Here is a 27,646-nt window from a genome sequence, read left to right on the forward strand (position 1 = left end):
AAAACAGTTCCTCAAAGTTTGTCTTATCTTTTCAAAACTACAATATATTATGCATTTACATAAATAAATTACTTTAAGAAAATAAGAAGCTTTATAATGTAACAAATCGTTGTTCTCTCTTTCGCATATAAATTTAATTTGTTTTTTTCAAAACCTTTCATAAATATCTTTTATAGAAATTGTTACTTTCTGTACTGAATAAACTGTATCAGGTAAGTCCATTTTTTTAAGGCTGTACTTAAACTGCCGTTAAACTTGAAATATGATTTTTATTCATTTCATTGAGGAATATTTTTAAAAAATCCAAGTAGTAGGTATTTAAAACAATCACTATTAACTTTGAAAAATATGCTCTCAACAAAGATTTATAAAACTATAACAAACTAAAAGTCAACATCTTCGACCAAACCACCATAAAAAAACGATTATTAATTGATAATTGGTTATAATAATTGGTTATTGATAATAAACCAGTTGTTTATCCAGTGGCGTCGTAAGTACTTAAAAAAAAATATAATCAAAATAAAAATGTCTTATTTTAATGACACGCCCTGTATCAATATTTATCAAAATTAGAACTTAAGTATCTTAGGTAAGGAGGATTCAATATAATTTATCAGATTTGAAATAAATACTGTCCTAAGGCAAAGTTTACAGAATAAAATATAAGTTCCGTCACTTGTGTCGGCGGCAGGTATCAAAAGCCGCTTCACGCACGTGTTTCCCAGTGTATTACTGGTGTGTGGACTTTGGACCCAGCAGACACGGCGGATCACGTTCGGCGTATTACTCTGATTTTGGCGTTATTACAGAGTGGTCTCGCATGAATATGGAATTATTTTTCAAGTGATTATTTAATTTTCATTGCAAAATGTTACTGATCACATTAGCCTTAGTTAATTATTTATTAGTGTATTATAAAAAAAGCATAATTATTTTTATTATTTCTTAAAAATAATATTGAGTTTTTCGCCAATGGAAAAAATTATTTAAAATATCTAATTAGAATTATTCAAGAACACTTTATTTTTTACACGAAAAATCATATACTGGGTGTGTCTCAAAAGTGGCTTACCCCTATAACTTTTTTTTATTTTTTCAGATAAAAAACGAGATTTGGTGTGTTAGTATATGACCTAAATTAGGATTGATTAACGTTTTCAATTTTTTTCGGTCACTTCCGGTTTCACCGAAAATGACGACAACTTTTGATTTTTAAACGGCAACCTCGGCATTTTTCTACTTTGTTCGATAAAAAATGACACTCTGAATAGAATGACATATCATATGTCACCTTTTGGCATTTTAGCTTAAAAAAATCTTTTAAAATTTCAATATTGAGTGTCATAGCTCTTTTAAAAACAAAACTTTAATCAAGGAGTCCTGGGAAAAATAGATTTGATCGTCTAATGTTTTCCATGCCTTGTATCATAATAACTGTTTGTAACCATAATAACTATTGAAAAGATGGCGGATAACTCCGCCATATTTTCCGCAATTGGCAGCACACGTTAGGCAAACTTATACCTATCCTTTTAACATGTTTTTTCTTCAATCTTTTCAGATAATCTCTTCAATCTATACCCCATTCTCTTCACATCACCCATAATGGACCTTCTAGACAACGTCACGGATCACTTCGACTACACAGACTCCGAAGAATATTACCAGACCAGCTTTCCAAGGTTCATGAACATCATCCAAATCATCTTCTACACAGTGGTCTGCTTGGTGGGCTTGGTTGGGAACACCCTGGTCATCTACGTGGTGCTCCGTTTCTCCAAAATGCAGACAGTCACTAATATGTATATAGTCAATCTAGCCGTAGCCGATGTGTTTTCCCTCATTGGAATACCTTTTCTTATTGTCACCTTACTAAAAGGTCAATGGATCTTTGGACAGTACCTTTGTAAGACTTATATGATCATCGCGAACATTAACCAGTATATCAGTCCGATTTTACTATGTATTATGAGCGCCGACAGGTATATAGCAGTATGCCATCCGATTTCTTCACCAAAATGGCGTACACCGATGATATCAAAGATCGTAGCGTTTTTCGCTTGGTTCTGCAGTCTATTACTGATGGTCCCGATCGTAGAGAACGCTCAGGCAGTAGTGTCGGCCGACAACAAGACCACCTCCTGTGTAATAAACTGGTTTGGCACAGACGAGAACAATACTTTGACCACGAATTCAACCGAGAGCCTTGACTCATCATTGATACCCGCTCCAACTTTGTTCCTCATCTACACTTTCATTTTCAGTTTTGCTATACCGTTATGCTTGATTCTGTTCTTCTACTGTCAAGTTATCATCAAGAAACTGAAGACTGTAGGGTCCAAAAATAGGTCTGAAGAGAAGAAGAAAGGTCACAAGACGGTTACTAATTTGGTTCTGACCGTTGTGATTGTCTATGTGATTTGTTGGTTGCCGTATTGGATAAATCAGTGGACTTCGATTCTTTCAGTTACTACAGATACGTAAGAAATCTTCTGAAATATCAATATACAGGGTGGTCCGACATGGGCGCCGGACAGGGGGGGCAAGAGGGGGCATTTGCCCCCCCCCTGGATCACTGAAACAATAAAAATAAAAGCTATCTTCCATCATTACATCCATCTGTAAAAAAATAATTATTATTATGAAATTTTTAGGTGTTAGCTGTAAAATAATAAAAAATGTGGTAATTATTGGGAAAACTGGAAATCGTCCGATTTTCACCAAAATTGGTATACACACTATTTTGAGGTCGTAGATTACGTATCTACTTTTTTCTTGGCGGTTTCTTACCGTTTTTCAGAAAAACGGAAAATTATTTCAACATTGAATTTTTCTTTATTTCGGCCCTATAAAGTAATAATTTCACTATGTTTTCATTATATTATCTAAAAGTTTATCTAAAAGCCACACTTGATTGGGGATAGAAAAATGTCCAACATTTTACTGAAAAACACTTTTCTTAACAAAATAGCACAGATACTACAAAATTGCAAAGAAAATTGAGACCAGATGGAAGTTTGACATTTGATATATCCTTCTTTCTCTATCCTATGTAATAAGAGAGACAAATATATTCTAGACCTAATCTAGAAATTTGAAAATTTACAACGTTGCCATATCTTCTATTTTTTCGGGTGATTAGGGATTTTAAATAAATTACCTATTATGAGATCGACAATAATTAAATATACACCTATATCCACAAAATTACGTGGAAAGAGTTTTGATTGCATTGGTTTTAACTTTGCGGAGGGGTTAATCTTTTTTGATATAATATAACAACAAAAGATTAACACCCTCTGCATGGAAGTTGTAACCAATGCAATCAAAACTCTTTGTGCAACTTCGTGGGTATAAATAGTCAGATCTCGTTGGTAAAATATCACTTATGGGAAGGAGCCGTTCTTCTGGCGACCGCCTTTCGTAATTCGAGAATGAGCGAAAAAACACGCTAAATTTAGGTTTAGCATTGGCAGCGTTGCTTTAAATGCCAGAAACATGTAAGCTTACTTCGGGTTTTCTTATTACCGATTCTGAACCGTCCTAGAACTGTGATGCGTATGCGCAGAAGAAAATATGAAGACATTATTTCATTTGCGCATGCGCTGCAGAGTTCTTGGACGGTTCAGAATCGGTAATAACAAGAACCCGAACAAAGCTATAACCTAACATTTTCAGATTGTTTACAAATTTATTTTAGCAAATTTTCCTCTATTATGTATAGAATTGGTTAAAAATAACAGAAAATAGCAAAAACATTATTGATTATTGAATACCTAACAAAATATGTGCTAGAAAAACCTAAAAATATGAGAAATTAAGAAAAATTCGATATTGAAATTATTTTCCATTTTTCTGAAAAACGGTAAGAGACCGCCAAGAAAAAAGTTCAGATTCGTAATCTACGACTTCAAAATAGGGTGTATACCAATTTTGGTGAACATCGGACGATTTCCAGTTTTCCCAATAATTACCAAAAATGTCAATTTTTTATTCATTTTTACCTTGCCCCCCCTAAATTTCATTCTTCCGGCGCCCATGTGGTCCGACCTGTATTCCGGAAACTTCGGCAGCATATTCTGCAGATAAAATGAGTAGAAAAGTTCGTAGTTGAAGTTTCATTTTTATTTCGACTTTTCCCAAATAATTTCTGAAATAACGTCAATATTTGTATAAAAATTGCTGTCTGAGAGTTTTTTGACATCATAAATTTGATTTTGATGTCAATGTGACTCCTACTTCTTCCTTTGTAGAGGGTGCCACGTACCGGGTGGCCAACTAAGAATGGACGCCGGCTGTATCTCAGAAACTACTTATCGTATAACTTTCGAAAAAAAATTATAATAAGTAAATCGACCAAAAGAAATCGCTGGAAATTATTTTCATGTTCAAAAAATGTCCGCTGGGGCGTTTCTCTGATAGCCAATCAGAAAACAGGGTTTTTCTCAAAAACATGCAGGTGAACAGGTATTTTAAATATTGCTATTGTAATCGTCGAGAAATTCGGCCGTTTTCTGTTAAAAGCAATATGGCGGCACAAAATTCCTAGAAATTTTAATAAAATTATTGATTGTCCGACTTTTGGACATTTTAATCTTAGATCTACCTATGTATAATTATCCAAAAAATTCGTAAAAATTATATTGATGAAGGATAATGTTACATAAACACGTTTAAAAACTTATGACGGCATTTTTTTAAGAAAACGCCCTAAATTCGGATGCATAAAAACTGATCTTAATCGCTTTGATATTTTGACGTAACTAAGTTACCTGTTTTTGTTTCCTAGCCTACTACTATAATTTTTAGACCATATAATCCCAAACGGCAGTTTAATAATTATTTAAAATAAATTTTTAGACACTCTGTATAAGGTAGTATTATTTTTATTATTGCAACACAATAACTGATCAATAAATAAACTTCATTAAATATTTAGTATTAAAAACATTGATACCCTTGGAGAAATGAAGCTTTAAAATTTTTACTGCAATTTCACAAAATTGAAAATATTTCAAAAACGGTAAGGTTTAAGTATAATAAACCTTAATCAAATTTACCTTTATTTTAATCGTAGAAACTAAAAATGTAATAATATACCGGGTGTTCCATTTAAAAAAATACAACTTTGATATTTTTTTAATTTATTTGGGACATATATATATCATCGTTTAGCCACAATACTCCGTGTCGTATGTGGTGAACAACCCTGTATAGTCCGTCTAGAAAGTATCCGGAATTTTATATTTTTGTATTTTGTAACACTCCAAGATAACACGTAGGTTGTGCCGATAGTAGGCTATGACCAAAATCGCATGACAATCTGTCAAATATAGTTGATTGAAAACCGGCTTAAGAAAGAAGTCCTAAAAATATATATCGATAATTGTAATTTTGCTTCCTTTTTCCCGGATACTTTCTAGACGGACTATACATTTCTTAAAAATGATCAATTTCAGGACTATAATCCTGGTTATATTGGCCTCTTGCTTGACTTACTTGAATCCGGCTGTCAATCCGATTACGCCCTTTTGAGTGACAACTTTAAGAAGAGCTTCCTCAAGTACGTGTGCTGCCAACAAGGAGTACGTGTGCTGCCAACAAGGATGTCAATGCCATTCTTCACAGGGAGAGTAGTGGATCTTCAAAAAAATCCCAGGCCTCGTCTGATGCTCTCAATCTGTTAAACTGATCATGTTTATTTAAGGAAATGTATATTTTTTTAATAAAAATTACAAAATTTTAAATAAAAACATATTTATTAAATTATAAAATTTATGTACACAAAGAAAAATTGGACTATAATAAAAAATAAATTAAATAAATAGACCTAGACAAAAAAAATAGACTATGGAAGACTTTGGTATCCGTTGATGCTCTTCAATGGCCCACCCGGAAGCAATGGATAACCCTCATCCCTGCCCGAATCCTTGGACGACCTAGTTAGCTGCGAATTTCTCGGAGTGTACTCCGCCTCATCGTAGTACCTCCAGGGCAGGATAACCCTCTCTGATCCAGAGTACCACCTCCTGTACACCAGGGAGTTGAAAAAGGCTTGTAGAGGGTTTGTAAAAGCCTGCAAAAAATAATTTAAAGTGACTGCAGAAACTTTTTTAATACACACACCGGAAAAATCCAGGGATATCATTTTATTAAAGTTAAAAATAAATGTTTTGAATCAACAACCACATATTTGTAGGCCGATTCTTTCTACTTCGATTGAAACGAAGTAGTCACACTAGTTATTTCTAAATTTGGGATATTTGCAGAAGTGTTTGTGCATTTTTTGTCAAATGTATATAAAGCACCTAGCGTCAATTGTTCCAATTTAACCTGTACTGGCTATGTTTTTGTGATAACTGGCCAGAATTCATTCAAATAACTCTGTTTAGTATTAAACGACATTATGGAGCGTAGACATCTTAACAGAGACGAAATGCTAAAGACCATGGGTATGCTTGAAGCTGGAATGCGCCAAATCGACGTAGCTAGAGCATTAAATACAACGCAAAGTGTAATATCGCGATTAAGTGCACGCTACCGTGAAAGTGGTGATGTTGCTGAAAGGCACAAAAGGTGACATCGCATTACTAACCCTCAGCAAGATAATTTTTTACAATTAAATGCTCGATACCGACCGACTCTTACAGCACCAGAGCTTAGTTTAATTCTCCAGGAAACACATAATGTAACCGTTAATCCTAACACTGTTCGCAATAGATTAAGAGAGGTCAACTTAAGAAGCAGACGCCCCTGGAGAGCTCAACCCTTAACGAGAGGAAATCGAGAGGTACGATATTTGTGGGCTCAAGATCATGTTCAGTGGTCGAATGAACAATGGACCAATGTTCTCTTCACGGATGAGTCACGCTTTGGAATTCATCCGGATTCGAGAAGGCTTAGGGTATGGAGAGAACCGGGAAATCTTATTCGGTTGGATCATGTTCAGAAAGTGCACCCTTATCAAGGTGGAACAGTTATGGTCTGGGGAGGAGTCCAGTTAGGCCGAAAAACCGATCTCGTTTTTCTTGAAAGGTTTCTAACAGGAATCACATATCGTGATTTAATTCTTGAGCCTGTCGTGTTACTATATGCCAATGATTTTGGGAGAAACTTCATTCTCATGCATGACAATGCACGGCCTCATACAGCCAGAGTGGTAAGTGAGTTTATCAATGCTCATCAATTAAACATCTTACCCTGGCCGGCACAATCTCCTGACCTGAACCCCATCGAGCATGTATGGGACGCGGTCCAAAGAAGAATTTTGAGAATGGGTATGCCTCGTGAAACTCGTAGGGATCTGGTTCGGGCCGTGAATGCAGCGTGGCAGGCTGTACCTCAAGAAGAGATCGACAACCTGATCAGGAGCATGGAGAGACGATGTAGGGCTGTAATGAACAGTAGAGAAGGCTATACCCTTTATTAAGTAAAAATGCTTTTATCTTTTTTTCTTTTAATTCACAGTTTAAAATAAAAAAAAAGTGTGTATTTTTTTGAGTTCAATAAAAATCAAGGTAAATTTGAAAAATTCGGTAAATTTCGCACTTTTATTTCCAATACGTCCTGTAAATTATTTGTTTATTTTAATTTTATTATATCAGAAATGCAAATAATAAAATTACTGACGATGGCTGGATAAAATTGTAATATCCCTAGACTTTACCGGTGTGTGTATTTTAAGGTCTTACCATGATGTTCCATACAACTATCAGAACATCGCTGGGCAATTCAAACCATAAAACCCATACCAACAACCCATTGACTAAATTTGGTATCCAGCAAAGGTAGAAAACTCCCATAATCACAGAAAATTTGAGACTTATTGCATCCAAAATTGATCTTTCCCTGCTAGTAAGCTGTCCAGAAGCACTGGTAATGATTCTTTTCATATCTCCCATGGAATTATGGTATAAAATAGGGTTGGCTATCATTACCACGAATATTGGAAGGTACGTAGCTATGTAGTTTGGCACAAAACGAAACAAGATGGTCTCGAAGCTTAGTATAGCATGGCAACTGAAAAAAAGGTAACATACAGAGTGAGTTTCCTACGATGTTCTCTGTGGGTATCTCGAAAACTACTGGAGATAGAGAGTCGGTTAAATGGGGAAAGAATTGCAGCTTTGTGGGGTCATAAACATGCGCATTTCTGTTTTTTTTTTAAGGTTAACGGCTTACTAGATATTCCGAAAAAAACAAATTTCGGCTATTTTAAAAATTGTCCCTAATTCCATTATAATCTATTTCAGAAAAAAAGTTTTCAGATAAAAGTCGTAGATAATCCTATCCTTAATGAGACTGCGTCCTCCGTTCTTTTTCTAAAGCCTGTCATTTTTGACATACGGCACAAACATATGTTTTTTTAAATAGAAACCATAGTTGGCCATGACTTCATAAAAAGCGCCATTTTTTAAGCTTTTCGGTGATATAAGCTGTAATATGTTTTTTATTTTGAAAAATTTCTTATCATTTTTAAACAATTTTACTTAGTTACCCAAGTAGCATTTTCACGACTTGCGACCACATGTTTACTAAACACAACGTTGGATTAGTTACAAAAAATAGTTAGCTCCCTACCTTGGGTATTAAAATAAATTTAAACGTTTTTATAACGTTGTGCCGATGTTGGACTAGTACTACAGCAAAGTAGAAGCTTCTGCGACGTCGAATAAATGTTGTCTTGTAACCTTTTTTGCTTAAGTGATCTTTAGGTGATTTGGACAACGTAGTTACAACGTTGGATAATATAGAGTTTTCCGACGTCAGTTTCAGGACCTATTCCAACGTTATGCAAACGTCGTCTGTTTTACTAATTCCAACGTTGTTTAGATTTCCTTATTCTTACGTTGGTAGGACGTAGAGTCACTACCTTTTTGCAACTGTATTGAACCATAACCTTAAATCTTAAATTTTCAATTCATTGTTCTGTTCAGTCAGACAGTTCAGTGCTGTTTTTGTTTTTATAAAAAAAAAACTTAATTAAAATGGGACATAAGAAAGGTACATATAAAACTAAATTTAAATATACATCGACATATATTACCGACACTTCCTCGTTTATTTAGATTATAGAGGGCGGCACAAGCTAGACTCTAGAATGACTAAATTAGGCAATCTTGCGACTAGTATACTACCTGTTAAGGCCGAACTGCGACTTTATTAGTCCAGTATGCGACTACTCGAACTACTCCATCTTAATCTCCAAAACAACAAAGTTAAAGCCGCCATGTTGTTAAATAAGAAAATGTTTCGTTCTTAAAATAGCAATTCCTGCTTTTTGAATACATTAACTTGAAATATTTGACCCTAAAAAATACGCGGAAACAATTTTTTCGAATGCGAATAAATTATTCTCATTTTACTAAAAAAAAAATTCAAGAAAATTTTTAAAACTTCTTTAATTTCAAGGCCCATTAGTATTTTTTAAAGTAGAAACAATACATTTATCAATAAAGTTGTTTGCGTTTAACTTTTTACCTTGGGTAACGAGTTACAGAGTCGGTTAAAGTGTTTCAATAATTATGATCTTCAAACATCCTCCACACTTAAATACTTTTGTTTTGTTTTCCTTCACTGCCATCTGACATATGTCTCTAACTAAATTATAAATATAATATTTTTACTATAATTATCCCAATTTAGGATAAAACGCGACTTAGACGCCATATTAGTTTTGTATTTCTGTGAATTAGGATTTTAAACAACGTTGCAGTTTGTACTAAATTAGGCTTCTAGCCAACGTCCGTATCCAACGTCGTTTCGACCCAAAAATTATTCTCCAAACTAGTGCAGACTAGGGTTGGCACGAGGTTGTGCCGACGTTGCGCCCCGACGTTTGGTCGCGTGACACAACGTTGTCCCGACGTCCAAATGCTGCTTGGGTAGCCATGGGAACAAGTTCAATCGCCTTTGCTCTGAGTAATGTGAAACGGTCACATCCAAACTTTGGAAATTAAAATAAACAAAAATTGTAAATATTAATTTTTTATATGAAGAAAAGCGTGTAGGATTATTAGTTCAACTTTTCTTGGTCATACATTTTCGAGGATACGTTGACCGGTGAACGTTACTTTACAATACGTTTTTTAGAAAAGTTAAATTGAGATACCTTGCGCATCAATAGAGTGGTAGGCATAGAATAACTAACTGAAAGAAATGAAAACTCCTATGGTAAAGCCTGGAAACACGCGCTCGACGCGATCCAAGCGGGCTACTGGCAGAACTAAAAGTTCGCGCCATATTTTTAAATGGACCTTTACTGCCAGTTCATAAGTTTTTTACTTAATATTTGGTAATTTCAATCTAGATTATGAACTTATTTGTAACAAAACATTTTACAAAATAAAAATAATGTATTTTGATACAAATAAATTAATAATCTAGGTTGAAATTGTCCCTGAAATTAGAATAAAACACGAAAAATTTGTAACTTGATTATTTTATTATAACATTGTTAATAAAATTACATATAACACATTCAACACTATACAAGTATATATGAGAGGCTGATAGCAAAAGTGGGTTAAAATTTTACTCTCACTTAAAAACGGTATAAAAAAGTTTTTCAGAGAATAAAAAAGCGGTTCATTATATAAATGACAAAAAGAAAAAATGGGTTATAATTATATGCCACTTTTACTCTAAGATTAAAAAATATTCCTTTTTGTCCGAAGAAAAATCGTTAATTTACTATTAGATAAAAAAAATCTGTTTACGTATTTGCCAGTCAGTTTATTCATGTTCCTCTAGTTTTCTATACAAAAAATAACATTTGCAACCATATGCAACAAGTAGTGTAAAATCAACTTTTATAAGCTTTTATTTAACTTGCTTTGTATGTATGTTTGTTCGGGGCAAATCTTGTAAGCTAAATTAGAACCACTTCCTTTGATTGTAGGAAATTATACATTTTTTACAAGGCATGACCAGAATTTTGATAGCTGTTAAAATGGCGGCCAAAATGGCGCCATTTTTGAGGTTTTGATTTTTTAAAATTCTATTATAATATAGGTATATTGTGGGTATATACATATGAAAAAAAAATATGTGGGCGGCTATCTTGAAAAAAAATGACAGTTTAATGACATGTCAAAATTTTCGAAGTGAACCGATTTTTGATAAAAATCGACATAATATATATATACATATATATATATATATATATATATATATATATATATATATATATATATATATATATATATATATATATATATATATATATATATATATATAGGATGGCCATGGGCTAAAATGAAAGAAGAAAAAAAATTCAGGCTGTCAGAATTGACAGCTGTCCAAAAATTTCAAAGTTGTCCGATTTTGATAAAAATCGATATATTGGATGCCCCCCTACCCCATAGTCGGTTTTTCGTTTTATTTGTCTCACATTTGAACTGTCAAATTTGACAGCTGTCGTTTTTTTAAGTTCTCCTTTGTTAATGAAAAAATCGATATACATATTATTAGGATGCCCATAGAAAGTTATTTAAGAAAAACCAGCATAACTAAAAAGTAAAAAATAAATTTTAAGAAAAGAACTTTTTAAAAACAAGCTTTTATTTAAATACACAAAAAAGAAAAAAAACTTTTTTCTTTAAAATTTTATTATGAACTTTATAACGTCATTACATAATTTTAATATTATATTAAATCTTGTCGCGAGATTTGAGTGTACAATTGCACTCATAAAAATCTGGTACGACAACTTTACTTTTAAGTATATACAATATACATGACAATCTAAAACCTGTGTCTACCCTGTCTCATTTTGAAAGTTTGTCTTATGATCCACCACTAGAAAAGGAATTACAAGATAAAGTTGTCGTACAACTGTACACTCAAATCTCGCTACAAGCTTTTATATAATATAAAAATTATGTAATGACGTTATAAAGTTCATAATAAAAATTTTAAAGATTTTTTTTTCTTTTTAGTGTATTTAAATTGTTAAGGGCATAAAATCAGTTCTATGAATTGATTTTTACAACGTTGTAGCTGGGGTAAGGTGGGGGTGGGGGGCGTTGATCGCCCCATAAAAAGTATAAAAATATTATATATGCATGTAGCCACGAGTTATTGCAAAAAATTAGTTCGGTATGAATATTTTCTAACTTTTATTGACATAATATGTTTAATATAGTCCAAGAAAATAGGCCTTCAAATACGAAGTTTTGGGAAAAACTTGAATTTTTGATATAAGTTACTTTGGAAGATCTAAAAACGAATTGTGAAAGGGGAGTAATTTAATTTTTCTATGAAATATATTTTTCTTCAAATGGCATCGGCGGCGTGTGTGATATCAAAGCGCGTGCCGAAGTCAAAAGGTGCCGACCAGATATAAACTAAACAAGTTATATTCGGAAGTGCACATCTAGACAATGGAAATAATTTTTGTATAATTATATTCTTCACTTTTGAAAATTTCCGAGCCGTTAGGCTTTTATATTTTCCTATAACTAAAATACTGTGTTTTGTAATATCAAACTCATTATCTTATAGGTATAAAAATGTGTGTGAAACACAAAAAAATTATATAAACAGCAGTACAGCAGTGCTAAATATATAGAAGCAAAAAAATATAAATAATTACTATATCAATAGGTATATACCGTATGATAAAAAACGGCATCCAGTTGGCTTGGAAATAAACATCAATGACATTCCCCATATAATTTTACATATAAAATGACAGCGAACTTCATTTCATAGTCATCGCTGACGCCGTTCTTTTTCGGTCATATTGTATCTTTTAAAAGATTTAAATCTTTTTAAAAATAACTTAAGTCGTTAAAAAAAAAGATTTAAGTATTTTTAAGTCATCTTTCGAAATAAATGAAATGACTTAAGTCATTTGATTTATCGACTTAAAATCAAATGACTTATGTCACTAAAATGATTTAAGTCAAAAAGACTTAAGTTTTTCTGTGAGCTTGCAGCTCTGCTTAGAATGCTTTGCCATACTGAACAACACCATAGACAAGAAAGATAAACAACACACTAAAATAGGTGCAAAAACACGAAATAAAATTTAGTATGAAGTGCAGTTTTACACGGAGCGGAGCATTCGCTCAAACTGTCCGCGCTGATCGTCCCTGTTGTGCCGTTTCATGGAGCGGGCCGTCCGGCGTCCGCGCCGACCGTCCGTTTATTGAAGAGGTACTATGAGCTTGTATGAGTATTTTGACATGGGCGCGGATGGTCCGCCCGTATGATTTCGTCCAACAGCCATCCGTCGATCCCTTGCTTCGACGGATCATCCGCGCCTATGTGAAAGTGTGTGTATTCATACATTCAATACTCATGGTACTTGTTCAACCAATGGGCGATCTACAGGTGAAAGTACTCCATCAATTCTTAAAAATACACACAATGGTCCACGATGGTCCGCACGTCCGCTCCATGTGAAACAGCACTCAATACTCAATAGTATTATAAAAACGTCCTTCGATATAAGTACATAAATACGGCAGCGCGCAGAGGTAAAAGAACCATTTTCTTATCGTCTATCGAATCTACGTATTATTTTCTTAGCGCAAAACGGGTTAATATTTTATAGCTTTTTTGCCCTGAATATTTTGTCGAACCATTTTTGCGCTGATTAATATTCGATTCACTTTTGCCCAAAGTTGTGATGTATATGCTATTTTTGCTCTTAGAGAAAATTTAAACCCACTTTTGCTTTGAACAAAATTTTATCCCACTCTTACTTTCGACCTCTCATATAAAAGTTATCAGAATTTATACAATCACTTATAAGTAATTATAAAAAAGGTTATAAATTATAAATAAATAATTCATTATATAAAAGACATATAGTTACCGTGAATATAATTTGGTATAACTTTAATCTCAACTTTAATGACCTATTCAAATAGAAACATCTTACAATTCACATTATATAATACACAAAGCCAAGGGACAAAATTGTTATTAAATCTATTCTCGATGACTCGAAGCATTTTTTTTTCAAATAAAACAGGACATATAGGGCTTATAAATAATACAAGGGTATAGAAAATATATAAATAAGTAAATACAAATATATTTTCAACCTAATGATTAATGATTATACTCGTTTAAATAAATAAATGATCTTTTTAAAATTACTTGTTTGTCTTTGCAAATTTGTATATTTAATATTTATCTAAAAGCGTACACTTACATAAATTACTGCACAACCTTTAAAATTAAGCTTTTAATATGTTATACAAATTCTTGATTCGATATAAATACACTTAAATAAAACTTTAAAATTAATGATCTTCCAAATTTCTGAGACAGCCATTTTGTTGAAAGAATTTGTTTTGATTATGAGAAATTTCATAAAAATTATCACAGGGATTAATTAATCTTATATATGAAACTACTTGGCTTTTAAATTTCACAATCCTATCGTCCAAAATACTCTAAATTCGCAAAAATCCGTAAATATTCCCATAAAAACAAATCACAATTCACTTCCACTTCACAGAAACTGACAGACATTGCCAGATATGGAATGACGTTTATTTTTCAATTTATTTTACTGATCTAACTGATCCGGGTCACTTAGAAATTAAATTTTTATTAAATTATTTAATTATAATTGTTTCTGGCGAAAGCAACTTCATATCAATGTTTATTCATAGGGTAACAAAGCACATCACTGTTAAATTATCAACATTTTATATAAATATTTATATTTTTCAACTACTCCAACTACTCCAATTACTCCACAGAGAATCAAACGAATTGTTAATTAAACTATACTCTGTGGATGACTTGATAAAATCATGATGAAATTAGATGAATATCTAGGGACTAGATGTATATCTAGGGACTTTAGATGAAATTTCTACGCAGCGCCATCTATACCTCTACTGGCAAAAACTCCGCCATGTTTCCAAAATTCAAATGGCAGTTTCATCCGCCTGGTGGTAGGTATCAATACGAACTAAGGTAGTAAAAAAAAATGGTGTGGTTAACAACAAGGTTAAAAAGTTCAGTTTTAAAAGATGCATTTTATGTACTCGAAACGATGGCGGTTTTTTGAACATTTGCTAAAATAGCTTAAGTATATGAATAGTTGTAAAAAGTAAACCCTGTATAATATTAGTTTTTTAATTAATTTTTAGTCTCTGTAACGCAAATTGTAAAGGACCGTTTTAATAAAAATATTCTGTCTTTTTATGTTATAAATCATAACAGAATAAGGATACCATGCCAACTAAATGAAATTAGTCAAGAAAGATAAGAATTGACTACAACTCAGTAATTTTTCGAAAAAAAAAACATGAAGTGATGGCCAACTATGGTTTCCGTTTAAAATAACATATGTTTGGGTCATATGTCAAAAATGACAGGCTTTAGAAAAAATCGAAGAACACAAACTCATTAGGTATGTGATTATCTACAACTTTTATCTGAAAACTTTTTGTCTAAAATAGATTATAATGGAATTAGGGACAATTTTTAAAATAGCCGAAATTTGTTTTTTTTTTCGAAATATCTATAGTAAGCCATAAACTTTTTCAAAAACCTAAAAGGCGCATATTTATGACCCCACAAAACTGCAATTCTTTCCCCATTTAACCGACTCTCTATCTCCAGTAGTTTCCGAGAAACCCATAGAGAACATCGATCGTAGGAAACTCATCTATAAGGTTTGTTTTCAGTTTATTGTTATTTTTTCATTTAAAATTAAACTTTCCTGTTTTAGAAGAGGACTTTTAAAGTATTATTGTACTTAAAATGTTAAAAATTGACTCACTCAGCGTCTGGATAGTAGAGCAGACATAATCCTGACGATGTGAGCAACGCTGGTATAATCCAGGCAGCCATATGATAGTATCTAAGTTTACATTCCTTCTGTGCCAGTATTAGGCGCATATCGATCGCATAGCACAGGGTCCATATACAGGTGGATGTGTAGAAATACTGGATGAGAGCCTGGAACATACAGGCTGCTTCAAAAAAATTAAATTTGAGATTATTTAGAATAAAAAATTATTTTCTGTTATTATCTCTCAGACATAGCTCTCAGACTTCTTCCCTGTATTCCCTGTACTCATAACACCAACTCAAAAGAAAACAAACAATGATTTTTTAAAGGAAATAAAATTGACTTATTTTTTGCTCCCCTATCCTTTAAATTTTATTGTTTAATTTAAACGATGCCATTTAAAAGTCCCTTCCCCCAGTCTTGTATTCATCATGAGAATGACTTCAAATAAGCTGCAAAATAAACAAAAAGAACACAAAAGTGAGATAAGGGGAATTTAGCAAAATTGGCCTGAAATTTAAATTTAATTTATATCTTTGTTGGGGTTGGAAAAAAACCGTAAAAGATAAGAGAAATTTGGATTTTAAGCAGGGTAGATTTGTCAAAATGATTTGAAAGGAATATTTACGAATCTCTTCCAGTTTGGTTTTATCTAAGCGTTGTGTTTCTTTTGTTTGAATTATTTCAAGTAAATAAATATTATTTTTTCCATAGCAACTGTTAAAATTGCCTTATATCTATCAAAAATAGTAGATAAAATAGTACTATAACCCCAAGGGTAGATTAAATGATACTCAGGGGCCGGAAAGTGAAATAGCAAAAGCGGTTCCACCGTTTCCACGGCAATTTCAAATAAAATAGTTCCAGCCTCGGGCGCTAGGTGGTAGTGCAATTAATTTTTAGGTTAAGAAATTGCTACTAGTTATTGCCAGATGGCGTTCAATCAGATTTTTTTGTAGTTTCCATAGTTTCCAACGGTCATTGTCATACTATTGTCAAATTCTCAAAAAATATTGTCGTTGTCATAGCGCCAATCATCAAAAATGATTATCAAAACGTTTTTCAAACTATAATTTGTTATATGTGTTTTTATTAGACAATTCCTTTTGTTTGTGGCCCTAAAAATATAATGTAAGTCTTTTATTTTTGCCATCATTTAAGTACCTATTTATATTTACTCCATTTACAAAACGTATTACGTCGGTTTTGTTTTCTTATAATAAACGATGTTTAAATATTTGACTTATAAATAAAAACTTTATAATAAATAATAGTTCACATGTTTGGCTTTAATTTTATTTAATAATTGTATAAATTATACTGTTAAATCTTATTTTTTACACGTCCCAACGATACTTGTTATTAGTATTGTTGAATTTGTGTAAAAAATAATATTTAATAATCAAATTTAATTATTTTAGAGCAAAATTCAATAAATACGCTCATTTAAAAAGCCCGCGCTTCGATCCGTTTAAAACAAGCCCTACTCAATAGATGGCGCCACTTCTGTAGGACCATTTTTCAGTATGGTAGAGTCCATTCTTTTTCTAGCTAGGTATATTCTTTGATGATACTTTAACAGCGAGAATAGGTTAAGAACTTTATTTCTTCCCGCACGTTTTTTAATTGCTTCCATTTTTGAAAATTTTTGTATTCCTTTTCATAAGTTATTTAGACCAGTGCTAAAGCCGTTAAAAAAGGTAAAAACCCAAAAAGAATTATAGTAGAATGAAACCCATTAAAAAAGGTAGATAATACAGCAACAATGAAAGGAAAAATAAATTACGGTCGATTTGAGTTTGGGAAGTAGGAGGGGGTGAGTTTTTAAGGGTAAAAATCGGTTTATCTCGATTTTCGGCGAAACTACGAGTCCTATGGAAAAAAGTTAAATGGCAAAGTTGTAGGTAATGAAAAGATCTACAACTTTTGTATTTACACTTTTTTCATGTAACCTCAAAATTTATGTGAAAAATTCAAATAACCAAGTTTTTGGTTTTTTATTTTTATCTTTTACAAAATTTTTTTTTTCCATGGAATTTGGTGAAAACTTACCTTTTTATATACCAAACATACTGTAATTTTTTTGATTTAAAATATTTATTTTTTTACCTTATTTTAAATTAATAGTAAAAAACCACCCTAATTTTCAATTGAAAATTCACGTGTCAAAATATCCGCTTTTTTAAAAAAGTCGGTGGGCTTTTTGTTCGTTGAAATCTCTATTTTCTGATAGTAAGTTCCTCGTAGGCTTTTTTTTTCACATTAGAGCATTTTTCAGAGCCATGACAATTTGAGCATAAATTTGTGCATTTTAAACCATGTTTTTGGCAGCCACATTTTAAATTGTTACATCCAGTTTCACAGCTGCAGCAAATACTTTTGAGCAATATTTCCGGAATTAATTCCTTATCTGTAAATTTGGGCATAATGCTACGTTGATGATGCTTCCAGCCCCAATCTGTTGCTGACAGTTCGTTACCCAGCCAAGTTTGAAGCTGATAATATGCCCTGTAACAATATTGTTCTGCTGCACCTTCTGTGGGTGGAAGATTTGCTAATAGAAAAGATGATTTAATTTTTGCCAATTGATATTTTTGATATCTTAATTGATTCAGTGTTATATTATCCTTTCTACACTTAATTTTAATCCATTTTTCACGGTATCTTGTTTGTTTGCATCTTTTTGATAAAAAATATTGGCCAAATGCGGCAAATTTTTAGCGTCTAATAATGAATTTACAATAGTTTTCTTTCCTTTTCCGGCAAATCCAGATGTTGTATCGCAACCTGAAAAACAATGCGGAAATGCAACGATATTTTTGGAAGATTCGTATTTAAAAATATTAGACGTAAAAAATTGATCTTTCACATTTCCAAAACCTGACTTGAGAAAATAAATATCATGATTATTCGAATTTAGTTGATTCAAAAGGACCAAAAGATCAATATCTTGACCCACAACAATGACAGTTTTATTTGTATCTTTGGCAATTTCAATCGAGGTCTTAATTATATCAGCATCAGCATCTTCTTCTGCTTGTTTACAAGAAAATCCTTGCGATTGTAATGTTTCCATTAACGTTTTTATAATTTTGTCCTTGTTTTTCTCGTTAGATAAAAATTTTTCTTGTAAAAATGGTATTTTCGTATTGTTCTGATAATGAAACTCTGGAATATTGTCTAATGTTTTTCTACGACTACGTTCTCCACTTTTAGTTGAACCAGCTGCTGGTACTGTTATCACAGTAACTGATTTTTCAATTTCGGGATACCGAGAGAGATAAAGTGTTAATTTTAATAAAAAAGCTTAAAGTGGAACATAATGATTAAAAAAAAATTAGGATTCGAGTTTTTTGCATTTTCTGAGAACATTTACCATAGCAAGGTATATTTTTTTGCACTATCAGAAAATAGAGATTTCAACGAACAAAAAGCCCACCGACTTTTTTAAAAAAGCGAATATTTTGACACGTGAATTTTCAATTGAAAATTAGGGTGGTTTTTTACTATTAAATTAAAATAAGGTAAAAATATAAATATTTTAAATCAAAAAAATTACAGTATGTTTGGTATATAAAAAGGTAAGTTTTCACCAAATTTCATGGAAAAAAAAAATTTTTTGTAAAAGATAAAAATAAAAAACCAAAAACTTGGTTATTTGAATTTTTCACATAAATTTTGAGGTTATGTGAAAAAAGTGTAAATACAAAAGTTGTAGATCTTTACATTGTCTACAACTTTGCCATTTAACTTTTTCCCATAGGACTCCGTAGTTTCGCCGAAAATCGAGATAAACCGATTTTTACCCTTAAAAACTCGCCCCCTCCTACTTCCCAAACTCAAATCGACCGTAATTTATTTTTCCTTTCATTATTGCTGTATTATCTACCTTTTTTAATGGGTTTCGTTCTACTACAATTTTTTTTGGTTTCAAAAATTATCGACCCTGGTCTAAGTCGGGATTTAAATGGAAGTATTTTGGATATGGCGTTTGTCGCCTCAGCCTGAATATCTGTTGGTAATTTATAGTAGTGGGAACTATCGAATGAATACTATCGAAACATTCGATAGTTGCAATTCATTCGAATAATTCGATAGTTAGTAAGAAAACATTCGTTGAAAACTATTCGAATAAAAATTATCGAATAGAGCCGTCATCTGCCTTGAAATATTGTATTCTAGTAATTCGGCAGCAAAAACCATTCATTTATAAAATTCATTCATTTATGAAATTCATTTATTCGTCAGGATCGATTATAATAAAATATCAACTGAATTTTAGTTGTCGCCCGGCGACGTAGGTTTTTTTCCGAGAAAGCGGTCGGTGGCAATGCTATGAAAAGAAGCCGGCATCTTTGATTTTTTGCGGAGTCATATATAGATAAGGACACATTATTTTTTTTTGATTGAGGTGCTAGTATTTACACAGAAAATCATTATGAAGGGCGCTGTTGCCATATTTTTGTATTAGTTGATATTAGCAAAGAATATTATTGTTTGGCTTTAGTTAGTTAGGGATAGTATGTCTATATATTCTGCATTTTTTATTAATATTCTGTTGTTACACTGCAATAATACTTGTTATTTTGGATGTAGGAAAATTATTTTTAATGTTTTTAAGCAAAGACTGGTTTAATAAATAATAATAACAGTAATAATTTGTTATACCTATTAACAACAAAATTTAAAATCATTTAATATAAATATTTTTTTAAGTAGTAGCAAAATATAAACAACAAATTAGATGTCAAAATTATTTATATTAGATCCTATTTAAAAATAATATAGTCTCTAATTTTTTTGGCAACGTTGGTTTATTAAATAATAATAATTACAGAACTAATTTGTTATATTAACAATAAATTTTAAAATCATGAAATATAAACATTTATGAATTTTCTAAGCAAGCGGTATAAAGGAAGGAAAATATAAATAAAAAATTAGAAATCAAAATTATTTATATTAGGTGCTTTATATTACTATTTAAAAATTATATTTACTTTTACTGGCATTTACTTTAAAAAATAAATGAAATATTTCTTCGCAAAAAACTACGAGAATTAGCATAAACAAAATACAAACATCGTTAACTTTTTTTTTAAATTGGCACGTGTAAAATTTTCATTTTAATTTTCTCACCCCATAGTTTGAGTTCGATAACCATTTATTTAACCACATTACTTAAATATAATTATTAAGTTCCAACTAATTCATACGTATTATTAAAACATCTAAAATACAAATATGTATTTTTAAAATTAATTTTAAGTTCATCTCATCTCTCTTAAAAATTGCTACTTCTCAAAATTTCCCATTAAAAAATAGACCATATACCATATAAAATGAAATAATTGAAAGATCGGTCTACGGAAAACCACACAAATTATCGGAAAAATTTTGACCACCTGCACATGCACACAATCGTCAATAAATAAAATTAAAAAATAACTACTATTTTAGTATTTTAACAATTTTAATAAACGCAAAAATAGCACAGTATTTATACGGCGAAGTTATAAAAATTTGGAAGAACCAATAATGCACTGACGCATACAAAATTCAAACGAATACTAAATTTCATTTATCAAAAGCATTCGATAATCGTGGCTCAACGATAACCATTTAGTCGCACGGCGAGGTTGTCATATATGCTTTAGTTTACAAATGAATGAATGATTTTATTCGAATAAAACCATTCGATAGTTGAAATCATTCATTCATTAACCATTCGATAGTCTAATTCATTCGATAGTTCCCATCGCTAGTAATTTACTTATTTCGTTTTGAGCCATTTCTGACTCCAGTTCAATCAGCAATCGACACGAAAGAGAATTAAAAAATATTGACTCAAAACTGACAACAAAAGAGACTGCTTTATCTATCTGTCAAATTACATAGAAACCAACGCCAACCCAGCACAATATTTTTTCTACTAGTAATAAATTCCTTGAAATAATAATTTCTGAATATTTTTCAAAACGTAACTCGCTATGGAAAAAATATTGTTTTATACACGAACATAAAATTGCATTATCGTCTTGTATAAAAAATAACTATTAAATGTCAAATAAGGTTCAGATTACAGAAAGACAAAGAAATTCAGATTATAAGCATACAATTTTTATGTTTATCGCCTAATTTTTTTAATAGTATCAAATATATACAGGACGAATCAAAAAAATATATATTAAATAAACTTACTGACGATATTGAACAGAAGAATACGCTGGAGTCGTCATTGATGGCCGGCATGATGTTTTTGTTGGTGATCCAAATCATTGAACGTATAAAAACACCTAAATCCAAACCAAAATCAATAGAAAAATATCGTCCCTTAAATCAAAGGAATAATATATACAGAGTGGCCAAATATTTCATTGACATAAACCTACTACATCGAACAAACGAAGCACTTTTATAATAAAAAATACGGAGTAGTTCTATGTCCATGGAATATTAGGACATCCTGTATATGAATTGTTATTATTGTATTGTTATATATGTGAATAAATTGTTATTATTGTATTGTATAATTGAAATTGTTATTATTGTATTGTATATATGTGAATTGAATTGTTATATATGTATATGAATCGTTATTGTTATTTATTATTATTATTAGCAAACCTAAAGCAGCTAGAAGATCCGCTACAGCCAGCCATATTATAATTTTCCTACCCCTTTCTGCTGGGAATGAGAACCATCTGTGACTGTTGGTGAACTGTTTCCTGGGTAAAATCTATGAAACAGAAAAGAATAGCATCATTTTAAATCATTAGAGGCTTAATTTACGTATACAGGGCCGTTCTTAAAGTCGTGGCACATTCAAGTTTCATTTTTTTTTAAATAGAACCCCCTGTATATTATTACATATTTCAATTCTTCCTTCAGTTCTAAGTAAAAGTCGAAATATACACAATGTACTTCAAAGCAACCGTTTCCGAGTTATTGACTTTTGAAAATATCACTTAGAAAATTCGATTTAATTAATTTCGATGTGTTTGGTTTGATTTAACGATGCCATTCTGCCGAAACTGTGATAGTGTTGTATCAACAAAGGAAGGGGAATTACCGGGGAATTTCGCTATTGGCTATCGACGGAAAAATTCTTGCAAAAATAATGTCAAACCGCCTGCACCCATATACAGGGTTGTTCACCACATACGACACGGAGTATTGTAGCTAAACGATGAGATTTTTACAAATTGTAAGTTTTGGGTTCGATGAAGGACTATTAGAGGTACAATTTAAAAATAATTTTACAAGATACAGAGTGTCCCAAATAAGTAAAAAATATCAAAGTTGTATTTTTTTAAATGGAACACCCTATATATTATTACATTTTAGTTTCTACGATTAAAATAAAGGTAAATTTGATAAGATTTATTATACTTAAAACTTACCGTTTTTGAAATATTTTCAATTTTGTGAAATTGCTGTAAAAATTTTAAGGCTTCATTTCTCCAAGGGTATCAAAGTTTTTAAAACTAAATATTTACTGAAGTTTATTTACTGATCAGTTATTGTGTTGCAATTATAAAAATAATACTACCTTATACAGAGTGTCTAAAAATTTATTTTAAATAATTATTAGCTTCAAACGGCAATAACTTGTTTTATTTAAATGGAACACCCTGTATATTTTACGAGAATCAGATGCACAATTTAATTGTCTATCAAATTATATTATACCATTTTTTACCTATCTCTTTAAGTTTCTGTGGAAAATACATTTTCTTGTAATTTAGAACTTATTTATCAATATACCCATGGACTATTGACATTTTAGATTATTTTTAAAGATGTACCACATTTTTAAAGAGTACAGATACTAATATTGTCGATATAATTTGTTTATTTTATTAAAAAATAAAAAAAAACTGTTTAAATATTTGTTAAAGAGGACCAATTAATATGATTTCAGTATTCAAACTACATTAACTGACTGTTTGCGTTGATTAATAATAATTGCTCCAAATACTAAAAAACTGAATTTTGTATGGGCATTAGACAGTGTGATAAAAAGTAACACCTTAAAAATGATATTTCATTTTTTAATAAATGCTTATTTATAACTACAGAGACTTTAATTTGATAACTTATTATTATATTGATTTCTGACTCAAATCCACATTTATTTATAATAATTTAATAACGAACACAATTAAGTATGTAATTAATTAGTATATGGGCGCAAATAATGGTGTTATATTTAATTAATGGTATACTCTTTTATAAAGATTTAAATAGTTTTCTTTTGCATACAAATGGGCTAGTAATATTATCGTTTTGCTAAAAACGATAATATTACTAGTCTGTACATTTTGTACATTTGTTGCTTTAAAAACAATCTAAAATGTCAATATTCCATGGATATATTGATAAATGAGGTCTAAATTATAAGAAAATGCATTTTCTACTAAAACTTGAAGGGATAGGTAAAAAATGGTATAATGCAATTTGATAGACAATTTAATTGTGCATCTGATTCTCCTAAAATATACAGGGCATTCTATTTAAATTAAAGAAGTTGTTGCCGTTTGAAGTTAATAATTATTTAAAGTAAATTTTTAGACACTCTCTATAAAGTAGTATTATTTTTATTATTGCAACACAATAACTGATCAATAAATAAACTTCATTAAATATTTAGTATTAAAAACATTGATACCCTTGGAGAAATAAAGCTTTAAAATTTTTACTGCAATTTCACAAAATTGAAAATATTTCAAAAACGTAATGTTTAAGTATAATAAACCTTAATCAAATTTACCTTTATTTTAATCGTAGAAACTAAAAATGTAATAATATACAGGGTGTTCCATTTAAAAAAATACAACTTTGATATTTTTTATTTATTTGGGACACTCTGTATCTTGTAAAAATATTTTTAAATTGTAACTCTAATAGTCCTTCAACGAACCCCAAACTTACAATTTGTAAAAATCTCATCGTTTAGCTACAATACTCCGTGTCGTATGTGGTGAACAACCCTGTATAGATAAAATCCTTCCAAAATCGCAAACGGGTTTTCGTACCAACCGCGACACCGTCGATTCCATATTTTCCATCCATCAACTACAGGAAAAAGTAAAATAACAGCAGTCTAAACTTTATGTTGCATTCATCGATCTAACAAAAGCCTTCGACTCTGTGAACAGAGATGCGCTTTGGGCAATTATGAAAAAGTTCGGAGTACCGAACAAATTTCTTACAGTGTGTAAAAGCCTCCATAATAACAACATGTCAAGAGTGTCACATCATGGATCACTGAGCGACCCATTCCTAACAAATACAGGAGTTAGGCAGGGATGTGTCTTAGCGCCTCTCCTATTCAACATATTAATGGCAGCGCTCTCCATTATAGTGGACAGCAAACTGCAGGAGAGAGGATTGGGCATTAGATACAGATATGACGGCGGTCTGTTCAACATAAAAAGACTCAGGGCAAAAACACGTACAAAATTTATCACAGAACTTCAATACGCTGACGACTGCGCTCTAGTTGCAGACACGGTACAACAATTACAAGAAATGTTGAATACATACATATACCTGGGCATACGAGGCTTTGGGCCTTAAGCTAAACATCGACAAAACTAAAATCATGTGCACTCCCCCGAAAGATCACAACAATGCTATAAAAATCGGAGAAGTATTATTGGAATATGTGGTGGAATTCAATTACCTCGGCAGTTTGATTTCGGAAAGGGCCAATATTGACTCTAAGTGTATTAGTAATGTTTGGAATTCAGAAAATTGAATTATGTATACAGTGTGTACTTAAATTGGCAGTAAAAAATAAAAAATGGGTTGTAAAAAATTTAATTATATTATTTTGTCTTCAATAGCATATTAATTTAATACTCTATTCTTTGTAAAGTTTAAAAAATCAAAAAAAGGTTGTTTAAACACATTAAAAAATATACAGGATTTTATTTTCAGCCCTATACAATAGAATTAGCATTTCGTTTTTACTATAATTAATCCTTTTTTCAGAACTAGTTACCAATAAGTATTACTTAAATTCAACAGATTTACATTCATTTCCATGAGAAAAAAAATTAAAAAAAAATAAAGTAAATACATCTGTATATTTTATGTAGTTGATATTAATGAAAGTAACACCCTTGATTAAGGGTAACACCAAAACATCTAAAAGACTGAGCGCTCTTTTCGCATTAGATGTAAGCAGTTGTTCACTTACAACCATTTAATTTTAGTTATATTTTTAAATGTTCTATAATTTAGAAATATCGGTAATTAGCTGTGGTAAAAATATTATACTTAGATGATAATTGGAACTTAGTTACAAGAATTTAATACGCAAGAAAAAGAGACTAAAAATCATCCTAAAGCTTCTAGATAAGATGGATAATATATTTAAGATGGATTTAGCAAATGGATAAAAAATAGAATAATTTAATCTATAATAAGTTTTGGACCCTCAGGATGCTGTTCTATTTTACTTGACAGGAGAAGTCTTGGTGATCTCTTACTATATCCGAGAAAATTAGTATCTAGAAGGTACATGAAACTTCGTAGTTATGAAGAAAAAAGGCTAATAATTGTAACCTACATCATATTTTTTTGGACCAATTTGGAGCATTTTGTATTAGCTTGGCATCGTTAAATAAAACTGAACATATCGAATTTAATTAAATCAAATTGTTTAAGTGATATTTTCAAAAGTCAATAACTCGGAAACGGTTGGTATGAGGTACATTGTGTGTATTTCGACTTTTGCTTAAAATCGAAGGAAGAACCGAAATATGCAATAATATACAGGGGGTTCCATTTAAAAAAATGAAACTTTGATGTGCCACGACTTCATGACCGACCCAGTATACTTAAATTTATTACCCGCTAATAGATATTTATAAACCCTATAACTTTTATATTTAACTTTTTGCGGTACCTCCTATATTTTACCTAAAAATCGACTGTTTCCATACATAAAAACGACCCTGTATAAATTATCCAGATAAATTAAAATAAACCATATATTTTATATCAAAAACCTTTTATTGCAATTGGCTTGTTTTATCCAAACGTGAGCTTTTGTGTAAATCCAGAGAATTTCCATATTAATCGTCTATATTTTTTATTTTTCAACGTATATTTACATAAAATGGCTGTCCAAAAATTGATATAAACTGGGTGATGTACGAGGACCAACTTTCCAGAATTAACTAACTCGTGATTTATATGCATTCGAACATGGATTGTGGACAATAAATTTCCTCATGATATGTTTCGGTAATTTGATAATGTCAATTTTATAAAAAAAAGAACATTTACAAATATACAAGTTTTTTCGAGAATATCTCCTATTTCTTTGATTAAAAATTCGCAAATAACTGATACCTGCTTGAACAACCACGTTTGCAATCATTTCAAATTCCTCTACCAAATAAACTTTTATTTTTGTGTGTTACCAAATATTTATTTTCATTTTGGTTGATCAACTTAAGTTGATCAACTAAAATCGACTCATGAGAATCTACCTTAATAGAGTGATTGTGTGACTAAAAACTGAATAAACTCACTTGATATACAGCTCCTAAAACTCCTAAAGCCGATGAACACAAACACACAATATTATATGTATCTGTATCGAATGTCCTCATAACAGTCAGCGCAACATTTGTTGCGTTGCCATGATGACAACAAAATGTCTGAATAGTTGGGTCAGACATAACTACGCGATTTTCCTAACTATATTCACCAGCAAAGTGTAAAACTTGGAGAAACCTCCAACAGACCACACGATACGATCATGTTGCTGTACTGAAATCTGCTTAAAAACCATTTTTTTTATAAAACAAGAGTTAAGCCACAGCACTGAGGTCTCTTAAGGCAACTGATAGTGGAATA

The 27,646-nt window shown here is 31.2% G+C and overlaps 1 protein-coding gene and 1 pseudogene across 1 annotated transcript; one reads left to right on the plus strand and one right to left on the minus strand.

Moving 5' to 3' along the window:
• Positions 1-5,791, plus strand: LOC115886510 (annotated as a pseudogene).
• On the minus strand, positions 5,753-27,646 carry LOC115886511 (G-protein coupled receptor 143-like). The gene is made up of 6 exons (XM_030905699.1): positions 27,319-27,646; positions 22,397-22,508; positions 21,971-22,065; positions 15,758-15,936; positions 7,695-8,022; positions 5,753-6,079 (listed from the first exon to the last, which is right to left on the minus strand). Exons 1-6 carry the CDS (start codon positions 27,466-27,468, stop codon positions 5,852-5,854), a joined length of 1,092 nt encoding a protein of 363 aa, XP_030761559.1. The 5' UTR covers positions 27,469-27,646; the 3' UTR covers positions 5,753-5,851.

This window comes from Sitophilus oryzae, unplaced genomic scaffold (assembly GCF_002938485.1).
Source record: "Sitophilus oryzae breed Bouriz unplaced genomic scaffold, Soryzae_2.0 scaffold_494_pilon_pilon, whole genome shotgun sequence".
NCBI lineage: Eukaryota > Metazoa > Arthropoda > Insecta > Coleoptera > Curculionidae > Sitophilus > Sitophilus oryzae.